Raw genomic sequence first — 18189 nt, forward strand, 5'->3', positions numbered from 1 at the left:
CCCTGGTGGCGCAGTGGTTGAGAGTCCGCCTGCCGATACAGGGGACACGAGTTCGTGCCCCGGTCCGGGAAGATCCCACATGCTGCGGAGCGGCTGGGTCCATGAGCCATGGCCGCTGAGCCTGCGCGTCCGGAGCCTGTGCTCCGCAACGGGAGAGGCCACAACAGTGAGAGGCCCGCGTACCGCAAAAAAAAAAAAAAAAGTAAAATCATCTAGACCAAAGTGCTATCTATCTAACAGAAATCTACCTTTAATAGACAAATGAAATGTAACAAAGTTCAATACTAAAGCTGTTTAAGCTGGAATTTGACATCCAGCAAATGTGTCGGGGGTTCTCAGATCTCTCTCTTGCCCCAGCACATGCTCACTAGTAACAACAAGGGCTCACTGCCCGCTGCAGAGACTCCCATGTCCACGCACTGTGGCTGGGAAACTCTCCAGGGCTTCTGATGCAACACACAAATGGGAATGGAATTAATCAGTATCCCCAAGTGTAGAGAAAGATGTTCCCTTAAAATAAACATTATCCTTTTCATTTATCAATTACAATAGTTCAAATATTTATTTAGCATATATTATGTGAAAAGGACTATGTTTAATTAGCAAAGGAAGCTCAAAGTACTGTAACGCACTTTCCAAACTCCAAGAAACTTAAAATGTTATTAAGATGAGAAATAAACATATCAAAAATATCATATACAAAACTATAAAAAAAAACCCACTGAACTTGCATAGCTAATGCTATTTCTGTAGATAGTTTTAAGTCGATTTGTCGACCTTGGTATTCTTAACATTTGGGCCAGACATTTCTTTGTCATGGGCGCTGTCCTGTGCACTGCAGGCTATTCAGCAGTACCCCAGCCTCTACCCACTAGATGCCAGCAGCACTCCACCGCTCCCCCAAGTTACAACAATCAAAACAGTCTGCAGTTGAGAACAATGTTCTAATCTCAAAAAGCCAAAATGTAATTAACAGAAAATTTATTAGCTTTAAGGTATATGTTAAATAACACACAAACAGCATAATCACAGATGATAAATTTGGAATATCTAGCACCTACAGCTGATTCTCTCAAGACGACCTACACTCTCCAATGTTTAAACCTGCTTTCTTGAGGCACTCCACGTTACATAGAGTCTATGCCAAGAACAGGCAGGGTAAGTGAGGCTGTAACAGAGAATACTGAGAGACAAGGGGGAAATCGTATCACGACAAATATTTACTGGTATCCTATTACGTAAAGGCACTTACCTCTTCAGGGCTAATTTTAAAGGCTAATATTTAAGGTGCCTGCATATCCCAAGATTTAAGTTTTGCAAAATTTTATTACATATTTGACTTCATGTTGGCTTAACTGCTAAGAACAGATTAACCTATCGTTTGGCAGAAAAAAATTAATTTAAAACCTTCACATTTACATAATATAATTTTATTCTAAGTGTATAGATAGAAGTAATTAATGACTCAAACATATGTTGACTATGTTCTATGTGCCAGGTACCTGCGAGACACTAAGGAAACAATGAATAAGATATCCTTCCTGGTGTAGGAAGATAAGGAGTCTTGAAAGGCTTCATAGAGAAAATGAGACTTGAGCTGGGTCCTGAAGTCGAGTGCACTCAACAGACAAGAAAGGCAAGCCACGGGGATGCCTGACGGCAGGGGCAACATCACGGGGTAAATTACTAACATCAAGGGAACATTCACACCTGTTCTGGTAGGGTATGGCTAAGAAAGGAGTATTGGGCCACGGGCCACCCAGGCAGGCATGTAAGCACTGATGAAAAGGTTGGGCTACTCTGTAGAAAGGGGGAAATCATCAAAAGGTTTTATTTGGAGAACCACGTCAGGGGGCTCAAATATGAAGGATGGATTAGAAAGAAAAAAAAGACTGAGGGAAGGAAACTCAGCATCTATGAGAGGTGAGGGCTCCAATCAAGCAACTGGCAAAGGAGGAAGAGAGAAGCAATTGACCAGACCAATATCCAGGAGGCAGGACTGAGGCTCTTCATTGATTAACCAAGTCTGCAGAGTGGCAAAGAGAGAGAAATCGATAGTTCCCAGGACAATGGCCGTGGTGACCAGAGGTTGTTGGCACTAAGTACATTCTCCACTGTCAATCACTTTCTTTCTTCTGGTGCCACGTTAACTTGCAAGTCATTCAATCAATATATAAACATGTTCCTGAAAGCTTCACTGCACACCCCCTCTTTTCTATACGTATTACAATGCTGAAATTAGAGCACTTACAAATATTTTTGGAACCTACAACTGGGAAGGGTAACAGCAAATTGAAAACAGTCCAGGGCTTCCCTGGTGGCACAGTGGTTGAGAGTCCGCCTGCCGATGCAGGGGACACGGGTTCATGCCCCGGTCCGGGAGGATCCCACATGCCGCGGAGTGGCTGGGCCCGTGAGCCATGGCCGCAGAGCCTGTGCGTCCAGAGCCCGTGCTCCGCAACGGGAGAGGCCACAGCAGTGAAAGGCCCGCGTACCGCCAAAAAAAAAAAAAAAAAAAAAAAAAAAAAAGGCAGTCCAGGAGAAGAGTCTGTTTGGAGACTAAATGAATCCTAGCCTCAAGTTTAAATGTGATACAAGGCAATTTTTCTCCCAGGAAGCCAATTTTAAAACTAACAGTCAGTTTGAGGTAGTTTTCTGCCTCGCACTAACTTTCTAAATAAAAGATGCCTCATATGAGATAAGGGCCCCTATCTCTTGGGCCACATTTGGCTTGATTGCCAACCAGTATCTGCCACTGTCAAACAAGGAACAAGAGGGGGATGTACTCTTGTTGCCCCCCGTCGCTCTGTGCCCTCGGTGTCAAAACAGGTAAGGTCATTCATGACAAAAAGCTACAGAGGCAGTGAAGGTCTAACAAAAGGCAGCACGGTGAGGAGGAAGAAACAGGCAAGGATCAGTGGTGAGAAAGCTGGCCTGCTCCCATCACGCCCCTCGGGGGCTTCTGCTAACATCCAGGGTCTACTGCACAAGCACCACCAAGGCAGACGACTAGCAGCAGGGGATACAAAAAGAACCTATTTTTTGAAAGATGATTGCTACGATTACTGAGTTAAAAACAATCCTCATTACAAGTCTAATATTAAGACAGATTTCAAGTTTGGTTCTTCTATTCTTCACAGAATGTGTAACAAACTGAATTGTAAATGCTAAAATGGCAAGAAGAGGTCTAAAAGGAGCTTTCGTTTCTGCTGATGGGCATCAAGGAACATTTACTACACTAACTAATGAAAAAAAAATACATATATATAAATTAACACAAACTGAATTCTCTATCAGATCTTGTTCAATAGTTTTCAGTCCTCACATCCTAGTCAGGCAACTGCAGAATTCACTAACACTGGAACTGTTTATTAGGCCTGTAAGAGAAGGCTAATTAAGAAATTCAATCAATTAATAAATATCACTGAATTCAATGTATTTGAAAAGTTAACTCATACTAAGAAAGAAGTCAATATTTTATTTTATAAGATCCTTTTCCATTATTATCAGCTCTAATCCCTATTTACTTAACCCCTGAAGTCACAAACTGGCCATGAAGCCTATCAGCCCTCAGAAGTACTTTCTTGTTCTCCAGTGTGTTTTTTTAAAAGCAGGAGATTTCATATAAAATCCATGTACCTTGCTTCTCTTAAACAAGGGAGCACCTGTTGACCTTGGGCCACATCCCTGCAAGGACCCCAGCGTCACTGCCCTCCAGGCATGCCCTGAGGGGTCCTCATCACTCCTTCCACCGACTGCCCTTCACCCTCACTGGACTCATCTTCACGTAGGTTGTTCTGCCCAATAAATTGGACTAATTTTGAACCCAGTCAAGGAACTAGTAATAATTGTCCACATTTCTACGTCTCAGTGACTTAAAATTCCTTAAGTATTGTGTACCTGATGACTTTCGGTTATCTATCTACACACACACATACACCTGGGTCCAAGATCTTTCCTATAAAAGTGTATTTAATGACTATCTCACAGCTGCTTTTCTTAAGGTCAATTTCCTTTAGGATCTGGGATAACCTTGCTACAGGATGCCTGTGTAAGACTCCACTCACTACAAGGCAAATGAACTGAAATGACAATCCCCAGCTTCTACCTTATGATCACCTTAAGCTGACAAGCCAATTCTCTACCATAGTACTTAAAGCATATAATTCTTTCTTGAACTGGGGGCTTCTGGAAGCCCAGTGCTAAGCAGCTCTGTTGAAAGGTTTTCTTCACATTAAGGTGAAATCAGTTTCCCTTTAACTGCTAGTTCCTGGGCTGGATTCTGGCCAAAAACTAATTTCAGCATCACAAAATTATTCATAGAATTGAGGCCTGGCTTTCCTAAATCTGTGGACACTTTTAATTATGAGTATGGAAGAAGAAATTATTTTAACAAACCTAAAAAAGAAAGTTGACCTAAAGGTCAATGGCCTCATACTTTGTAACTAAAATTCAAAGCACAGCCCAGCTATCAGTTCTGAAGCAGATAATACAAGTCGTTTCCACGTCCAATGACCATCTCTACTAGAATAGTGTATTTGGCATTAAATGTTGCTTATAAAGTGAAAAACTACAGAATGGCTGTATTATGTGCTACACACTTGCTTACCACTATTTATATAACAGGAGAGAGACTCAGCTGATAAAATTATACTGTCACAAAATAGTATTATACCATATAAAATGCAAATGAAATATTAAATAATTTAAGACACAACTATCAACTTCAGTACATAAAGAAAAAACACCAAGCTTCAGTCAAAGTTTAAGAACATTAAAAATTATAACAGAAAGCAGGTTTAATACAATTAATATTACCACAGAATACACAGATGACTGGAAAAGGCATAGTCCAGTGGTTTTAAAGGCCTGTGCCATCAAGAATGGCATGAACTTACCCGATTTTCATCGTAAATAATTTGGACAATACTGCGGTGTTTCTGCTCCACGGGAGGAGGGGACACAGGCTTCTCAGGCTCTGGAGGTTTAGCAGCTTCTTCTTCGAGCTGTTGCTAAGAGACCCAGAAAGGAAGAGTCAGGCATCTGCTGCACATCAGCCCCACTAGTAATTAATCACCAGAGATAACACATGCTTCTGAGCAATGCTTTGCTGATTCTATAGGGTAATCACTTAATCTACTAGGGCCTAATGGACCCAAAGGCTCTAACGAACCCAATCAGATTTATTTTGACTAATAACTAAACAACATAAGTCATCATTTGAAAAATCCTTTTATATTTTAATTCTGATAAATTTAAAGCAAAATAGTAAGAGAATCTAAACATATGAAGGTACCCCATCTACCTCTATCACAGTGACCTTTTGTGGCGCTGTAATAATGCTTTTCTGTGTTATAGATACACAGTATGTTATGTGTTAATGTCTGGCAGGGAGAGTATGGTAGAATGTTTAAAGGTTAATCCTTAAGTCAGCACAGCACCATCCTCTACCCTACTCCCCTGCCAAACTTTATACTCTATATCAAAGAGGCCCTGGGAAAACCAAAAGAATATGGACTGCTGGTGTGTGCAATCACAAAGCAGGAGCCTATCTGAATTACTCTGCCCAGGATTCAGCCTTAGGGTCACCCTTTGCAAGTGGCTTGATCCTAGGACCCCTTCTGGTCCTTACCACAAACTTGAGCAAGTATACAAACCCCTCATGTGTAAAGTAGGGATATTAATCCTACCTACCACATAGCTTTCTGAGAGGATTAAATGACGCAATATATGTCAAGCACAACTATAAACAGTCAGTAACTATTACCTACAATTATTACTGAAGTAAGGGCTGACTCAGCTAGGTTCACCGCTTTTTGTCTTCCATCACCTAACTAGTGCCTGATACCTAGTAAATGCTCAACAAATAGCCACATGGATATAAGTTCACTGAATGAGATGATAAAAAAGACATTAGGTAAAGATAGTTAAGTCTACCAAAGGCCTAGCAGAAAAAAAAATCACCTATACTACCAAGTAAGACTGATAGTCAAGGTTCCTAGTCATTTAAGTCAGACCGCACCCAAATGAAAGGATAAAAATCCTCCAAGAGAGAAGCTTTGAGGACCACTTCCACTTTGGAACAGAAAGTACTCTTGCAACCTATCTGTGTGAGCAAAAGATATCTGGAATTCTGAGATCATTTTTATGGGAATGAGTTCTTCAACCATGCCCTTTTATTCCTTTGCTCAGAGGGCCTTCTTTTAGAATCCCCGTTAAGTAGGTGCAGAGAAAGAAATAAACAAGTTTCAGGAAATCACATTTTGTTCTTAGTAGCTAAGTATTCCTGGGACAAAACCACAGTAACAGGAAGTCTAAAAACAAAACAAACAAACTTTCCTCACCTATTCTTTTACATTAACTTTATAATTTTGGCAAACTTTAAAAATAAATTTAGTTAGAATATTTATTTATTTTTGTTTGTTTGTTTGTTTGTTTTGTTTTGTTTGGCAGTACGTGGGCCTCTCACTGTTGTGGCCTCTCCCGTTGCGGAACACAGGCTCTGGACGCGCAGGCTCAGCGGCCATGGCTCAGAGGCCCAGCTGCTCCAGGGCATGTGGGATCTTCCCAGACCGGGGCACGAACCCGTGTCCCCTGCATCGGCAGGCGGACTCTCAACCACTGCGCCACCAGGGAAGCCCTAGAATATTTATTGAAATTGTATAAAATGTGAATTAACATGAGCTCACATTATTAATACTGTGTTTCTGTTCTGCTGTATTTACTCAAGTTGTCTTTCATATTCTTCAATAAAATTTATAGCTCCTGTATATCTCATAAGTCATACACTATGTCTCATTATTTTTAATTATTTTAATGGGTTACATGTTATTGAGCATTCACTATGTGACACATTATATTAATACATTCATTATCTCAACTCATACAACAATCTCAAGATTCAGTTGGTGTTATTAGTATTATTACTATCTTATACGTGAAGAAACTAAAGAAAAGTAAAAATATGACCAACCCAGAAGAATAAGACCCACTAAGACTTAAAAGAATTGTCAATAAACCTAATATGATTTAATAAATAAAAGAGGGCTCAACATATTAAAAAAAGGCAAGGGGGGATATTTTTTAAATGACCAAGCAGATTTTTTAAATGAGCCAAATAAAAATTCCAGCACTAAAAACATAATTATTGAGGGACTTCCTTGGTGGTCCAGTGGGTAAGACTCCAACGTTCCCAATGCAGCGGGCGTGGGTTCGATTCCTGCTCAGGGAACTAGATCCACATGCATGTTGCAACTAAAAGATCCCACATGCCACACTAAGACCCAGTGCAGCCAAATAAATAAATAAATGTTTAAAATAAAAACATAATAATTGAAATTGAAAATACACTTGACAGCAGATATGACAGAAATGAAGATACTGCACACAATGAAGCCTGAAGAAGGAAAAAAATGGGAAAGAAAAGCAATTAAGAGACATAGAAGACAGAGTGATAAAATATTACATCTAACAGGACTTTCAAAAGATGATAAAGAAACTGTAGGAAAAGGTTTTGTAAAAAAGATAATGGCTAAGGAATTTTCCAGAACTCATGAAAAACTCTAACACATTCAGGAAGTCAAGTGAGTCTCAACCTGGAAAGATTAAAAAAACCTACTCCTAAAGAAATCATAGTGAAAACAACAGCACTCAAAGAAAAAGTTACTGAAAGTAGCCAGAGAGAAAATTCAGACTCTCCACAAAAGAACACAAATTAGACTAAGGGCTGATCTCTTCGCAATGAAAGGAAAAAGACAGCATGCAGGAAAACTGAGGAAATAACCACATTCCAAACAAAGATACCTTTCAATAACAGGCATAAGTAAAAGACAACAGTTAAGTTATAAAAACCAAACACTGAACTCTCCAGCTAACAGATCCTCACTAAAGGAAATTCTAAAGGACGTTCTTCAAGAGGAAGCACATTCTCACAAATGGAAGAAGATCTGTGTTGCAAGAAGGAATGATGGGCAAATAAGATGACATATGTGGGTGAACCGAAATGAAGACTGACCATATAAAATAATAATGTCTTTGGCAGTTTTAAAAAAAATAAGAAAGAACTAAAATATATGACAACAATAGCATAAAAGTCGGGAGGAAAGAAAGAAATCAAGAAATTCTATGCCCTCCTATACTCAAGAAGATGGTTAAGATACTACTTAGTTTTAGGCTTCGAGTTAAACAGACTGTTAAAATTTCTGGGGAACCACTATAAACAAAGAAATAATGTATAAAATCCAAACTGGTGGAGCAGGAGAAGATGGAATAAGACAATCAATCCAAAATAAGGATTGGAAAAAACAAACAAGAACATCAATATCAGCATAAAAAAGACAGGACAGGGACTTCCCTGGCGGTCCAGTGGTTAAGACTCTGTGCTTCCACTGCCAGGGGCATGGGTTCATTACCTGGTCAGGGAACTAAGAGCCCACATGCCACACGGTGAGGCCAAAAAAAAAAGACAAATAGAAAGCATAAAATTGTTTTAAAATAATTGAGATATTACCAATCATCATTGTCAATTTTTTTTCTTTTTTTAATAAATTTATTTATTTATTTATTTTTGGCTGCACGTGGGCTTTCTCTAGTTGCGGTGAGCGAGGGCTACTCTTCGTTGCAGTGTGTGGGCTTCTCATTGTGGTGGCTTCTCTCGTTGTGGAGCATGGGCTCTAGGCGCCTGGGCTTCAGTAGGTGCAGAGTGTGGGCTCAGTAGTTGTGGCTCGTGGGCTCTAGAGCGCAGGCTCAGTAGGTGTGGCGCGTGGGCTTAGTTGCTCTGTGGCATGTGGGATCTTCCTGGACCAGGGCTCGAACCTATGTCCCCTGTATTGGTAGGCGGATTCTTAACCCCTGCACCACCAGGGAACATCATCATCAATTTAAAAGAACTAAATTACCCTGTGGAGAGACAGTTTGTCAGACTCAATAAAAAACAAAACCCAGGTATATACACTTATATAAGAGATATACCTAAAATACAAGCACAGAAAGTAAAGGGAAAGAAAAAGATACACTAACCTATATCAACCAAAAGAATGCTGATCTAACTACATCAATATCAGGCGAAGCAGACTTTATGGTAAACAAAGCACTGGCAAGGATGTGGAGAAAAGGGATCTCTTGTGCACTGTTGCTGGGAGTGTAAACTGGTGCAGCCACTACAGAAACAGTTCCTCAAAAAATTAAAACAGAACTCCCATATGATCCAGCAATTCCACTTCTGGGTATTTATCCAAAGAAAAAAAACATAAACAAGAAGATATAAGCACCCCCATGTTCACTGCAGCAGTTTTTTTTTGGGGGGGGTTCATCATTAAAAGGGGTCAAAATGGGAAATGAAAGGGAGGATAACAGAGTTTGGGGTTGCTGGGGCTTCGGAGGTGCAGACTAGTTCCACAGTTTGATTTCCTCCTGGCCATTAAGGTAGGAATTTGAGGATTTTATAAGAGCTGAAGCAGCGCCACTTGAGAATGGAAAGCGGTAACTGGGAGGTTGCTGTCCACATTGTCAGAACCCAGTTTAGTTCACGAGCCTTCACATATAGGGTCAATTATAGTTCTCAGACTTTTTTGAAAGTTCAATACTTCTTGAAGACCTTCCAAAAAGCAGGCTTCCCAGGGGAATGTGAATTCACTAGCAGATTTGGCAGCTCACTCCAAACAAGCCTAGTTTTAGACAAATAAAGTTTGCCTAAAAGACAGTTTAGCTCCAGCTCTTCCTTGCAAACACATCACCATTTCTGAGTCTCTTCTAGAGAGAAATCTTGCATCTGCCACTGTATAAATTTCTTCAAGAGCTGGGCTGAAAGGCAGAAATCTTGGAATCCTAGCATGCATCTGAATTTAGGCTTGGACATATTTTCCTGGGGCATATTTTGTGTTTAGTTTCCCTTTCATGACAGAAGAGATGAAGAGAAGCATCAATAAAATCAGGGGCCCATGTTTCCATATTAATATGAACCTGCTGGTCTTGGAGAGTCTCCCAGAGAGGCGGGGGTGGTGGTGGTGGTTTGCAGGGGCAGGGGGTGGACCCGGCCACTGCTCACCCTTGGGACACAAGACACTGACTGGCAGCAGCCACTCTTGGGAGCTCCCCCACTGCGTAGATGCTGGTACTAGCGGGCCCCACTGCAGCACTATTCACAATAGCCAAGACATGGGACAACCTCAGTGTCCACCAATAGGTGAATGGATAAAGAAGATGTGGTATATATACACAATGTACTATTATTTACCCATAAAAAAAGAATGGAATCTCATCTTTTGCAACAACATGGATGGACCCTGAGGGCATTATTTTAAGTGAAGTCAGATGGAGAAAGACAAATACAGGTGGATCTCACTTACGTGTGGAATCTTGAAAGAAAGACAGGAAGGGAAGGAAAGAAGTAAAGGAAGTTAGGAAAGAAAGGAAGGAAGGAAGGAAAGGAAGGAGAGAAAGAAAGAAAAGAAAAGAAAGGAAGGAAAGAGGGGAAAGAAGGAAGGAGGGGAGGGGAGGGGAAGAAACAGGAGCTGGTAGATGCAAAGAACAGACTGGTGGTGGCAGGGGCAGGGGGGAGATGGACCAAATGGGTGAATAGAATCAAAAGGTACAAACTTCCAATTATAAAATAAATAAGTCATGGAGATGTAAAGTACAGCTTGGTAACTATGGTTAACAACACTGTACTGTATATTTGAAAGTTGCTAAGAGAGTAGATCTTAAAAGTTCTCATCACAAGAAAAAAACTTCTGTAACTATATGTAGTGATTGATGGTTAACTAGCCTTATTGTGGAGATCTTTTTGCAATACATTCAAATATAAAATCATTATGTTATACACCTGAAACTAATATAACGTTGCATGTCAATTTTTTTACCTCAATTTTTTAAAAATTGAGAACTACTAGGAAAAAAATCATAGTGGTAATTGATAAGTTACAGACAAAAACGAGAGAAGATATGGATGATTTTTTTTTTTTTTTTTTTTTTTTTTTTTTGCGGTATGCGGGCCTCTCACTGTTGTGGCCTCTCCCGTTGCGGAGCACAGGCTCCGGATGCGCAGGCCCAGCGGCCATGGCTCACGGGCCCAGCCGCTCCGCGGCATATGGGATCCTCCCAGACCGGGGCACGAACCCGTATCCCCTGCATCGGCAGGCGGACTCTCAATCACTGCGCCACCAGGGAGGCCCCCGATATGGATGATTTTTTAAAGTAGAGAATACATACTCTTCTCAAGTATGCCCAGAGTATTTTTATGAAATCGATCATCATCTAGGCCAAAATTCAAGAACCAATTATTTCAAAAGACTGGGTATTAGAGACCATACTCTCTGGCCACAATAAAGTTAGAAATCAAATAACCAAAAATAGTCAAGAAAACATTATATATAAGAAATTTAAAAGAACATTTTTATTAATACAGGAGTTGAAAAAGAAACCAGGAGGGATAATAAAATGCATTATAAATTAAAACTTGCTGAATGAAGTTAAAGTAGTGCACAGGGAGAAGGGGGAAGAAAAAGCTAAAAAGTTAATGTTGACAAATTATAAAAGAGTAGAATAAAACCAAAGAGGAAATAAGAAGCAGAAACTGATGATACAGAAGATACAACTATATTCCCCCAAATGAGGGAAAAAACTATCTCCAGAAGAAATAGAAGTGAATGTTTTTAAATTGAATCACTAATTTTAAAATACTTTTTACACAAAAAATACCCACTAGATCCAGCTGATTTTACCAAATAATTACAATCTTAAACTATTTCAGAGTTTAGAAAGGTTATGACATTAGCATGATCTGTTACCAAACCAGACAAGAACAGTATAAGAAAAGAAAATGACAGGCTTATCTATCTCACAAATAAGATACAAAAATCCCAAAATAAATACTGGTAAGTCAAGTCCAGCAATTTATTAAAAATAGATAATACATCATGACTAAGTTAGGTTAAATGTAGAAACCCACTGGTGATTTAACACTAGAAAATAACTGATGTCATTCATCCTATTAATATATTTTAAAGGAGAATAATAAGATCAACAAACTTATGCAGAAAAAGCATCTGGTGAACTTCAATGTCCCTCATGATTAAATTCTCAGCACACTGGACCAGATGGGAATTTCCCAATCTGAGGAAGGATGTCTATAATACTGACATCATAACCAGTGGTAGTAAAAAGTAAAAGGCATTCCTGAAAAAGCAGAAAAGAACAAGAATAACCACTTTCAATGTTGCACTGCAGGGTTTTTTTTTAAAGTTTTTTTTGATGTGGACCATTTTTAAAGTCTTTATTGAATTTTGTTACAATATTGCTTCTGTTCTATGTTTTAGTTTTTTGGCTGCAGAGGCATGTGGGATCTTAGCTCCCGGACCAGGGATCAAACCCGCACCCCCTGCACTAGAAGGCGAAGTCTTAACCACTGGACTGCCAAGGAAGTCCCAATGTTGCACTGCAGTCTTAAGCAGAGCAATAAGGCAACTGAAAAGTGAGGAAAAGGTTTAAGAACTGGAAAGAAAGAAACAACTGTCTTTTTTTTTTTTTTTTTACTGTTGATATGACCATTACCTACATAGAAAACCCAAAAAAATCTACAAATAAGTAATTAACATTACAAGGATAATTTAGGGAGGTTGCTGGCATATATTTTAAAAAAAAAAGACTGCAGATAAACAACAAGGAGCTACTGTATAGCACAGGGAACTATATTCAATATCTTGTAATAACCAATAATGGAAAAGAATCTGAAAAAGACCATATATATATGAATCCCTTTGCTGTACACCTGAAACTAATGCAACATTGTAAATCAACTATATTTCAATTTTTTAAAAAAAAAAAGTTATTCTAGCATGTGAAAAAAAACTGCAACAGTTAGAAGAAATATAATTTTTGAAAATATATTATTAACAATAGCATCAAAAATATAGTCCCTAGAGCTGAATCTAACACAAGGCATATAAAAGAAAGTAATAAAACATGAAAGCCCTCCTAAATAGACAGATATACCATAGCCACGGACTGGAAGACTCATTAACATAAAGATACCATCATCCCCGAATTGATTTCTGTATTATATATGATTCCAATGAAAATTACAGAAAGATATTTTGGAAAACTGAAAAATATGATTCTAAAAGTTATATGAGATGGTAAAAAACTTTAAAAAAGCTAAATCATGCCCATAGAATTGGGGTTTGCCTCACTGGAAAAAAAAAGAATAAAGCTCTAGTAATCAGAAGGATATCTATTATATTTCTGCATCAATACCACAAAGAACACAAAGACCACAAAGCCCAGAAATCAGTCCATATACAGATGCAAACCTGAATTATAATAGAGCTAAAAGCGTAGAACAGTTGGAAAAGTATGAACTTTTAAATTATTGATACAGGGAAAAAAATGAATATTGACCCCCTACCTTGAGGCAGACACAAAAATTCAATTTCTGGTAGATTAAGAATAATGTGATGAAAGCTTCCCTGGTGGTGCAGTGGTTAAGAACCGCCTGCCAATGCAGGGCACACGGGTTTGAGCCCTGGTCCAGGAAGATCCCACATGCGTGGAACAACTAAGCCCATGCACCACAACTACTGAGCCTGCGCTCTAGAGCCTGCGAGCCACAACTACTGAGCCCACGCGCCACAACTACTGAAGCCCACGTGCCTAGAGACCATGCTGCGCAACAAGAGAAGCCACTGCAATGAGAAGCCCGCACACCGAAAACCAAGAGTAGCCCCTGCTCACCACAACTAGAGAAAGCCCGTGCACAGCAACAAAGACCCAACACAGCCAAAAATAAATAAATAAAAATAAATTTTAAAAAAAAAGAATAATTTGATGAGAAAACTATAAAACTTTTAAAAAGACAATATAAGTAAACTTTTTAATGGTCCCACGGTAGTCTCATATAAAATCTACAGAAATTCTGTTCACCAAAAATACTGACCTAAATGTAAGAGCTAAAACTACAAAACTCCGAGAAGAAAAGATAGGTATAAGTCTTTGTGACCTTGGATTATGCAACTTGGATTAAGGTTCTTAGATATGACACCAAAAGCGCAAGTGATGAAAGAAAAAATAAACTGGACTTCATCACAATTAAAAACTTTCTGCCCCAGTATGACTCTGTCCTGCTCAGCTGTCCTCTGAAAGGAAGTCACTTATCTCCGTCCACCTTCTCTCCCACCTAAGTGTGTGCCCCTGGGGCCCCAGAACTATCTTTTAGTTGTCAACCGAAGACCAACAAAGATTATCACTTCAAAGTGGAGAATGTTGAAAATGAGTGGTTATCTTTAGGAAGGGTCAGTTTCGGGGCTGGTGCAAAGGATGAAGTGCACACTCTTGAAGCAGACGCAACCTAAGCAAAGCAGCCCTGGCAAGGTTGATAACGTCTGTACAGCCAATGGCTTCCCTGGGGGGCTCTGAAACAATAATACCTGTGGTCTAAAAGTAGTTCAGGGCTTGTACTTATTAGTGGACAGCACTTAGAAGATGCAGAGTAAGAAGATGAAGAAGAGGAGGATGTGAAACCCCTAAGTATATCTGGAAGTGGTAGCAAGGTTCCACAGAAAACTAGCAAAACTTGCTGATGAAGGTGAAGAGGAAGCTGAAGAAAAAGCTCCAGCAAAGAAATCTATATGATACTCCAGCCAAAAAGGCATAAAATCAAACCATAATGGAAGACTCAAAATCATCAAATACCAAGAGCAAAAAAGTCAAGAATCTTTCCAAAAAAAAGAGGGAAAAAAAAGAAAAAGAAAAAAAAACCTCCTAAAACACCAAAAGGACCTAGCTCGGTATAAGACATTAAAGTAAAAATGCAGGCAAGTCTAGGAAAAAGCACAATGAACAGTCCTGGTAAATTAAGACAGGGAGAGAGGAAAAGGAGAGACAAATACAAAGGAGAGTTCAAACTGAGTCTCATTAGCAGTCCAGACGAAGTCTTCTATTTTAATCTCAATCCCCGTTCCTGACTTTCCAGCCACCCACACCCCTCTCCAGGCTAGAAGCAATCTCACTCTTGATTTCCTACAGCACTTTCGTTTGACTGCTGTGATTCAGTGAATCTTATACTTTGCCTTCTATTACTTATTCATTTGATTTACCTCTTTGACCATGTTTTAATCACTTTTGTATCTCCCTAGATGCTCAAATAAATATTTGAATGAATCAAATAGAGGAAATAACGGTTTTGTACATCAACGAATACTATCAGGAAAGTAAAGACAACTCACAGAATGAGAGAAAATGTTTGCAAATCATACATCTGAGTATGCAGAATATATAGAACTCTTACAACTCAACAATAATAAGACAACCCAGCTAAAAAAGAACTGGGCAAAGGATCTGAACGAACATTTCTCTAAAGAAAATATGCAAATGGCCAACAAGCACATAAAGAGGTGTTCATCACTGGTTACTAAGAAAATGAAAATCAAAACCACAATGAGATACCACTTCACATGTACTAGGATAGCTATTTTTAAAAAAACCAACAACAAATGTTGACAAGGAAGTAGAGAAGGTGAAACCCTCCCTCATACACGGCTGGTGGGAATTTAAAATGACACAGCCACTTTGGAAAACAGTTTGGCAGTTCCTCAAAACTTTAAACAGAGATTTGTCACATGACCCTGCCAATTCTACTTCTAGTATATATCCAAGAGAACAAAAAAAATGTCCACACAAAAACTAGTGTGTCCTAGCAGCACTATTCATAACAACCCAAAGTGAACACAACCTAAATGCCATCAACTAATGAACGGATACACAAAACATAGTATAGCCATGCAATGGGAATTTTGTGCTGATACAAGATACAGCATGGATGACTCTTGAAAACATGCTAAATAAAAGGAGTCAAAATGTCACATATTATGATTCTATATTTATCTAAAATGTCCAGAATAGGCAAATCCATACATAGAGAGAAGAGGTTTATAGTTGCCAGGGGCTGGGGGGAGAGGGAAATAGAGTAGCTGCTAAAAGATATGTGGTTCCTTTCTGAAGTGATAAAAATGTTCTGGAAATATATAATGATGACAGTTGCACAATTTTATGAATACATAAAAGCCACTGAACCGTACACTTTAAAACTATACACCAGGGCTTCCCTGGTGGCGCAGTGGTTGAGAGTCCGCCTGCCGATGCAGGGGACACAGGTTCGTGCCCCAGTCCGGGAGGATCCCACATGCCGCGGAGCAGCCAGGCCTGTGAGCCATGGCCGCTGAGCCTGCGCGTCCAGAGCCTGTGCTCCGCAATGGGAGAGGCCACAACAGTGAGAGGCCCACGTACCGCAAAAAAGAAAAAAAAAAACAAAAAAAAACTATACACTGAACTGTACACTTTAAAAGTGTACACTAAAGTATACACTTTAACTGTACACTTTCTTAATCTCAAAAAAAAACCCTCCCCCCCAGCCCCCCAGAAAGTGAAATGATGAGCCACAAATTAGAAGACACGTGCTATACACATACCTGACAAGAGGCTTCAGGAAACACTAAACATAAGAAAATGACAAAGTAACCATCCACACAAGGCACACAACCCATAAACAAATGAAAACAAGCTCTGTCTCATTCCTCATCAGAGAAATACAAATTAAAACTATTTCACATCCACGTGAAGGCAAGAACGTGCACAAACTGGAACGTGAACACACTGCCAGTGGGAGTATAAATGGTGCTGCCATCTCAGCAGATGTGGTCTCATCGAGCACATGTGAACACGTGCACATGCTCAGGCCACGGAATGCCATTCCTGGGCACACGCCCTAGAAAATCTGTCTACACGTGAACCAAAAACGTAGCACCATGTGTGGAACAGCAAGAAACTAGAAACAACACATCCAGTAAGAGCCAACACAGAATAGACAAATAAGTTTTGCTATCTGGAATCATAAAACTAGACAATACCACAAGAAAATGAATGGATGAAACTGAGGAAACTAACAGCAAAAATAAGCAAGTCACAGAACACACAAGGCATGATTTCCTTTACGTAAAGTTAAAAATATGGAAAGTTCAACATTCTCTTGTTTAGGGAGACAAACATACATTTTGAGAATGTATTAAGCAGTAAAATCAAACACTTACTTGTTTCTTTTTCAGTTTAAGGATCTGCTGTTCTACTTTTGCAATTTCTCGATCTACACGATCCATACTCTGTATTAACTCTTCCTTTGAAAGTTTTGAAGGTGAAGCATTTTGATCATCTCCACATGGTTGCCCAGAGATTGGAGAGGAAGGAGCTTCATGTTTGACTCCAAATGCTGGATCCTTTAAGGAAGAAAATCAAGAACAAATGATTTCTCACCAACAGCCAATGTCAGCTTCAAGAAAGATCCTCTTGACTGAAAAAAGTGAATTTTAAAGCTTAGCAGAGCAATGTGTGCTCTCTATAGATGGCAGTCCTACGGTAGCAATTTTCTCCCTCCCTCCCTTTCTCTCTCTCTCACACACACAAATCCACACCACTGATGTTTATAGTTTAGACATATCATTCACAATTTTGAAGATTCTAAAAGCTATCCAGAATGAGGTGGCTAAGTGGCTAACCAGCCTTTAGTACAACGATACTGAGACTTCTAATTTCTGCAGAAATAATAACGCAATCACGGCAAAGGAAGATACCAACTCCTCAGCCATTTCCTTGTAATGGCACTCCAAAAGGTCTGAACATGCATACCCTGTGTGCCCACCCAATGTAACAGCTATGATATGGCTGTTCCTATCAAAAAGTTTTCAGACTTTCCAAGGGCCAACAATGAGGTACAGAAGTCCGAGAAATGATCTAGAACTTTTGTTGCTACAATCACCCAGGCCTACCTTCATAAAGGGCAACTAAGCCTGCCCACCCTATAGCGTACATAACATCTCTTCAGCCAAATATATCATCCCACTCCAGCTCCAAACCAGCAGGGGACTACAGCAGATTGAAGGCCTCTCCACCCAAAACCTATCACCCCGTCAACACACACATGCACGTGTGCACACACACACATACAGCCTACTAATCTCCAGTCTAAAGTGAAGATATAAGCAACACTGTAAAGCAGATAAATTTTAGGTTAAGGTACTAGTTTTCTTTAGGGTATAAGAAGCCTAGAATGAGCATAGTTCCTAGGACTATAGAGCCCTCAATGTATTAAATAAGATTAACTGTGAGAAATCAGTAGTTCTAACCAAGAATGCACTTAATTATACC

General features: G+C 39.5%; 1 protein-coding gene across 17 annotated transcripts in view; it reads right to left on the minus strand.

Annotated features, from left to right (window-relative positions):
- NCOR1 (nuclear receptor corepressor 1) overlaps nucleotides 1-18189 on the minus strand; it is a gene marked incomplete at its 3' end in the record, with an annotated part of 146190 nt that overhangs the window by 87745 nt on the left and 40256 nt on the right. For all 17 annotated transcript variants that reach the window (XM_082602808.1, XM_082602803.1, XM_082602799.1 and 14 more), the window contains exons 5-6: nucleotides 17079-17261; nucleotides 4899-5012 (exon numbers count right to left, since the gene is read on the minus strand). In XM_082602808.1, the coding sequence (XP_082458934.1) occupies nucleotides 4899-5012; nucleotides 17079-17261 (297 nt within the window). The remainder of the gene's footprint in view (nucleotides 1-4898; nucleotides 5013-17078; nucleotides 17262-18189) is intronic.

The sequence above is a fragment of the Mesoplodon mirus genome (assembly GCF_964341445.2).
Source record: "Mesoplodon mirus genome assembly, chromosome: 18".
Taxonomy (NCBI): Eukaryota; Metazoa; Chordata; class Mammalia; order Artiodactyla; family Ziphiidae; genus Mesoplodon; species Mesoplodon mirus.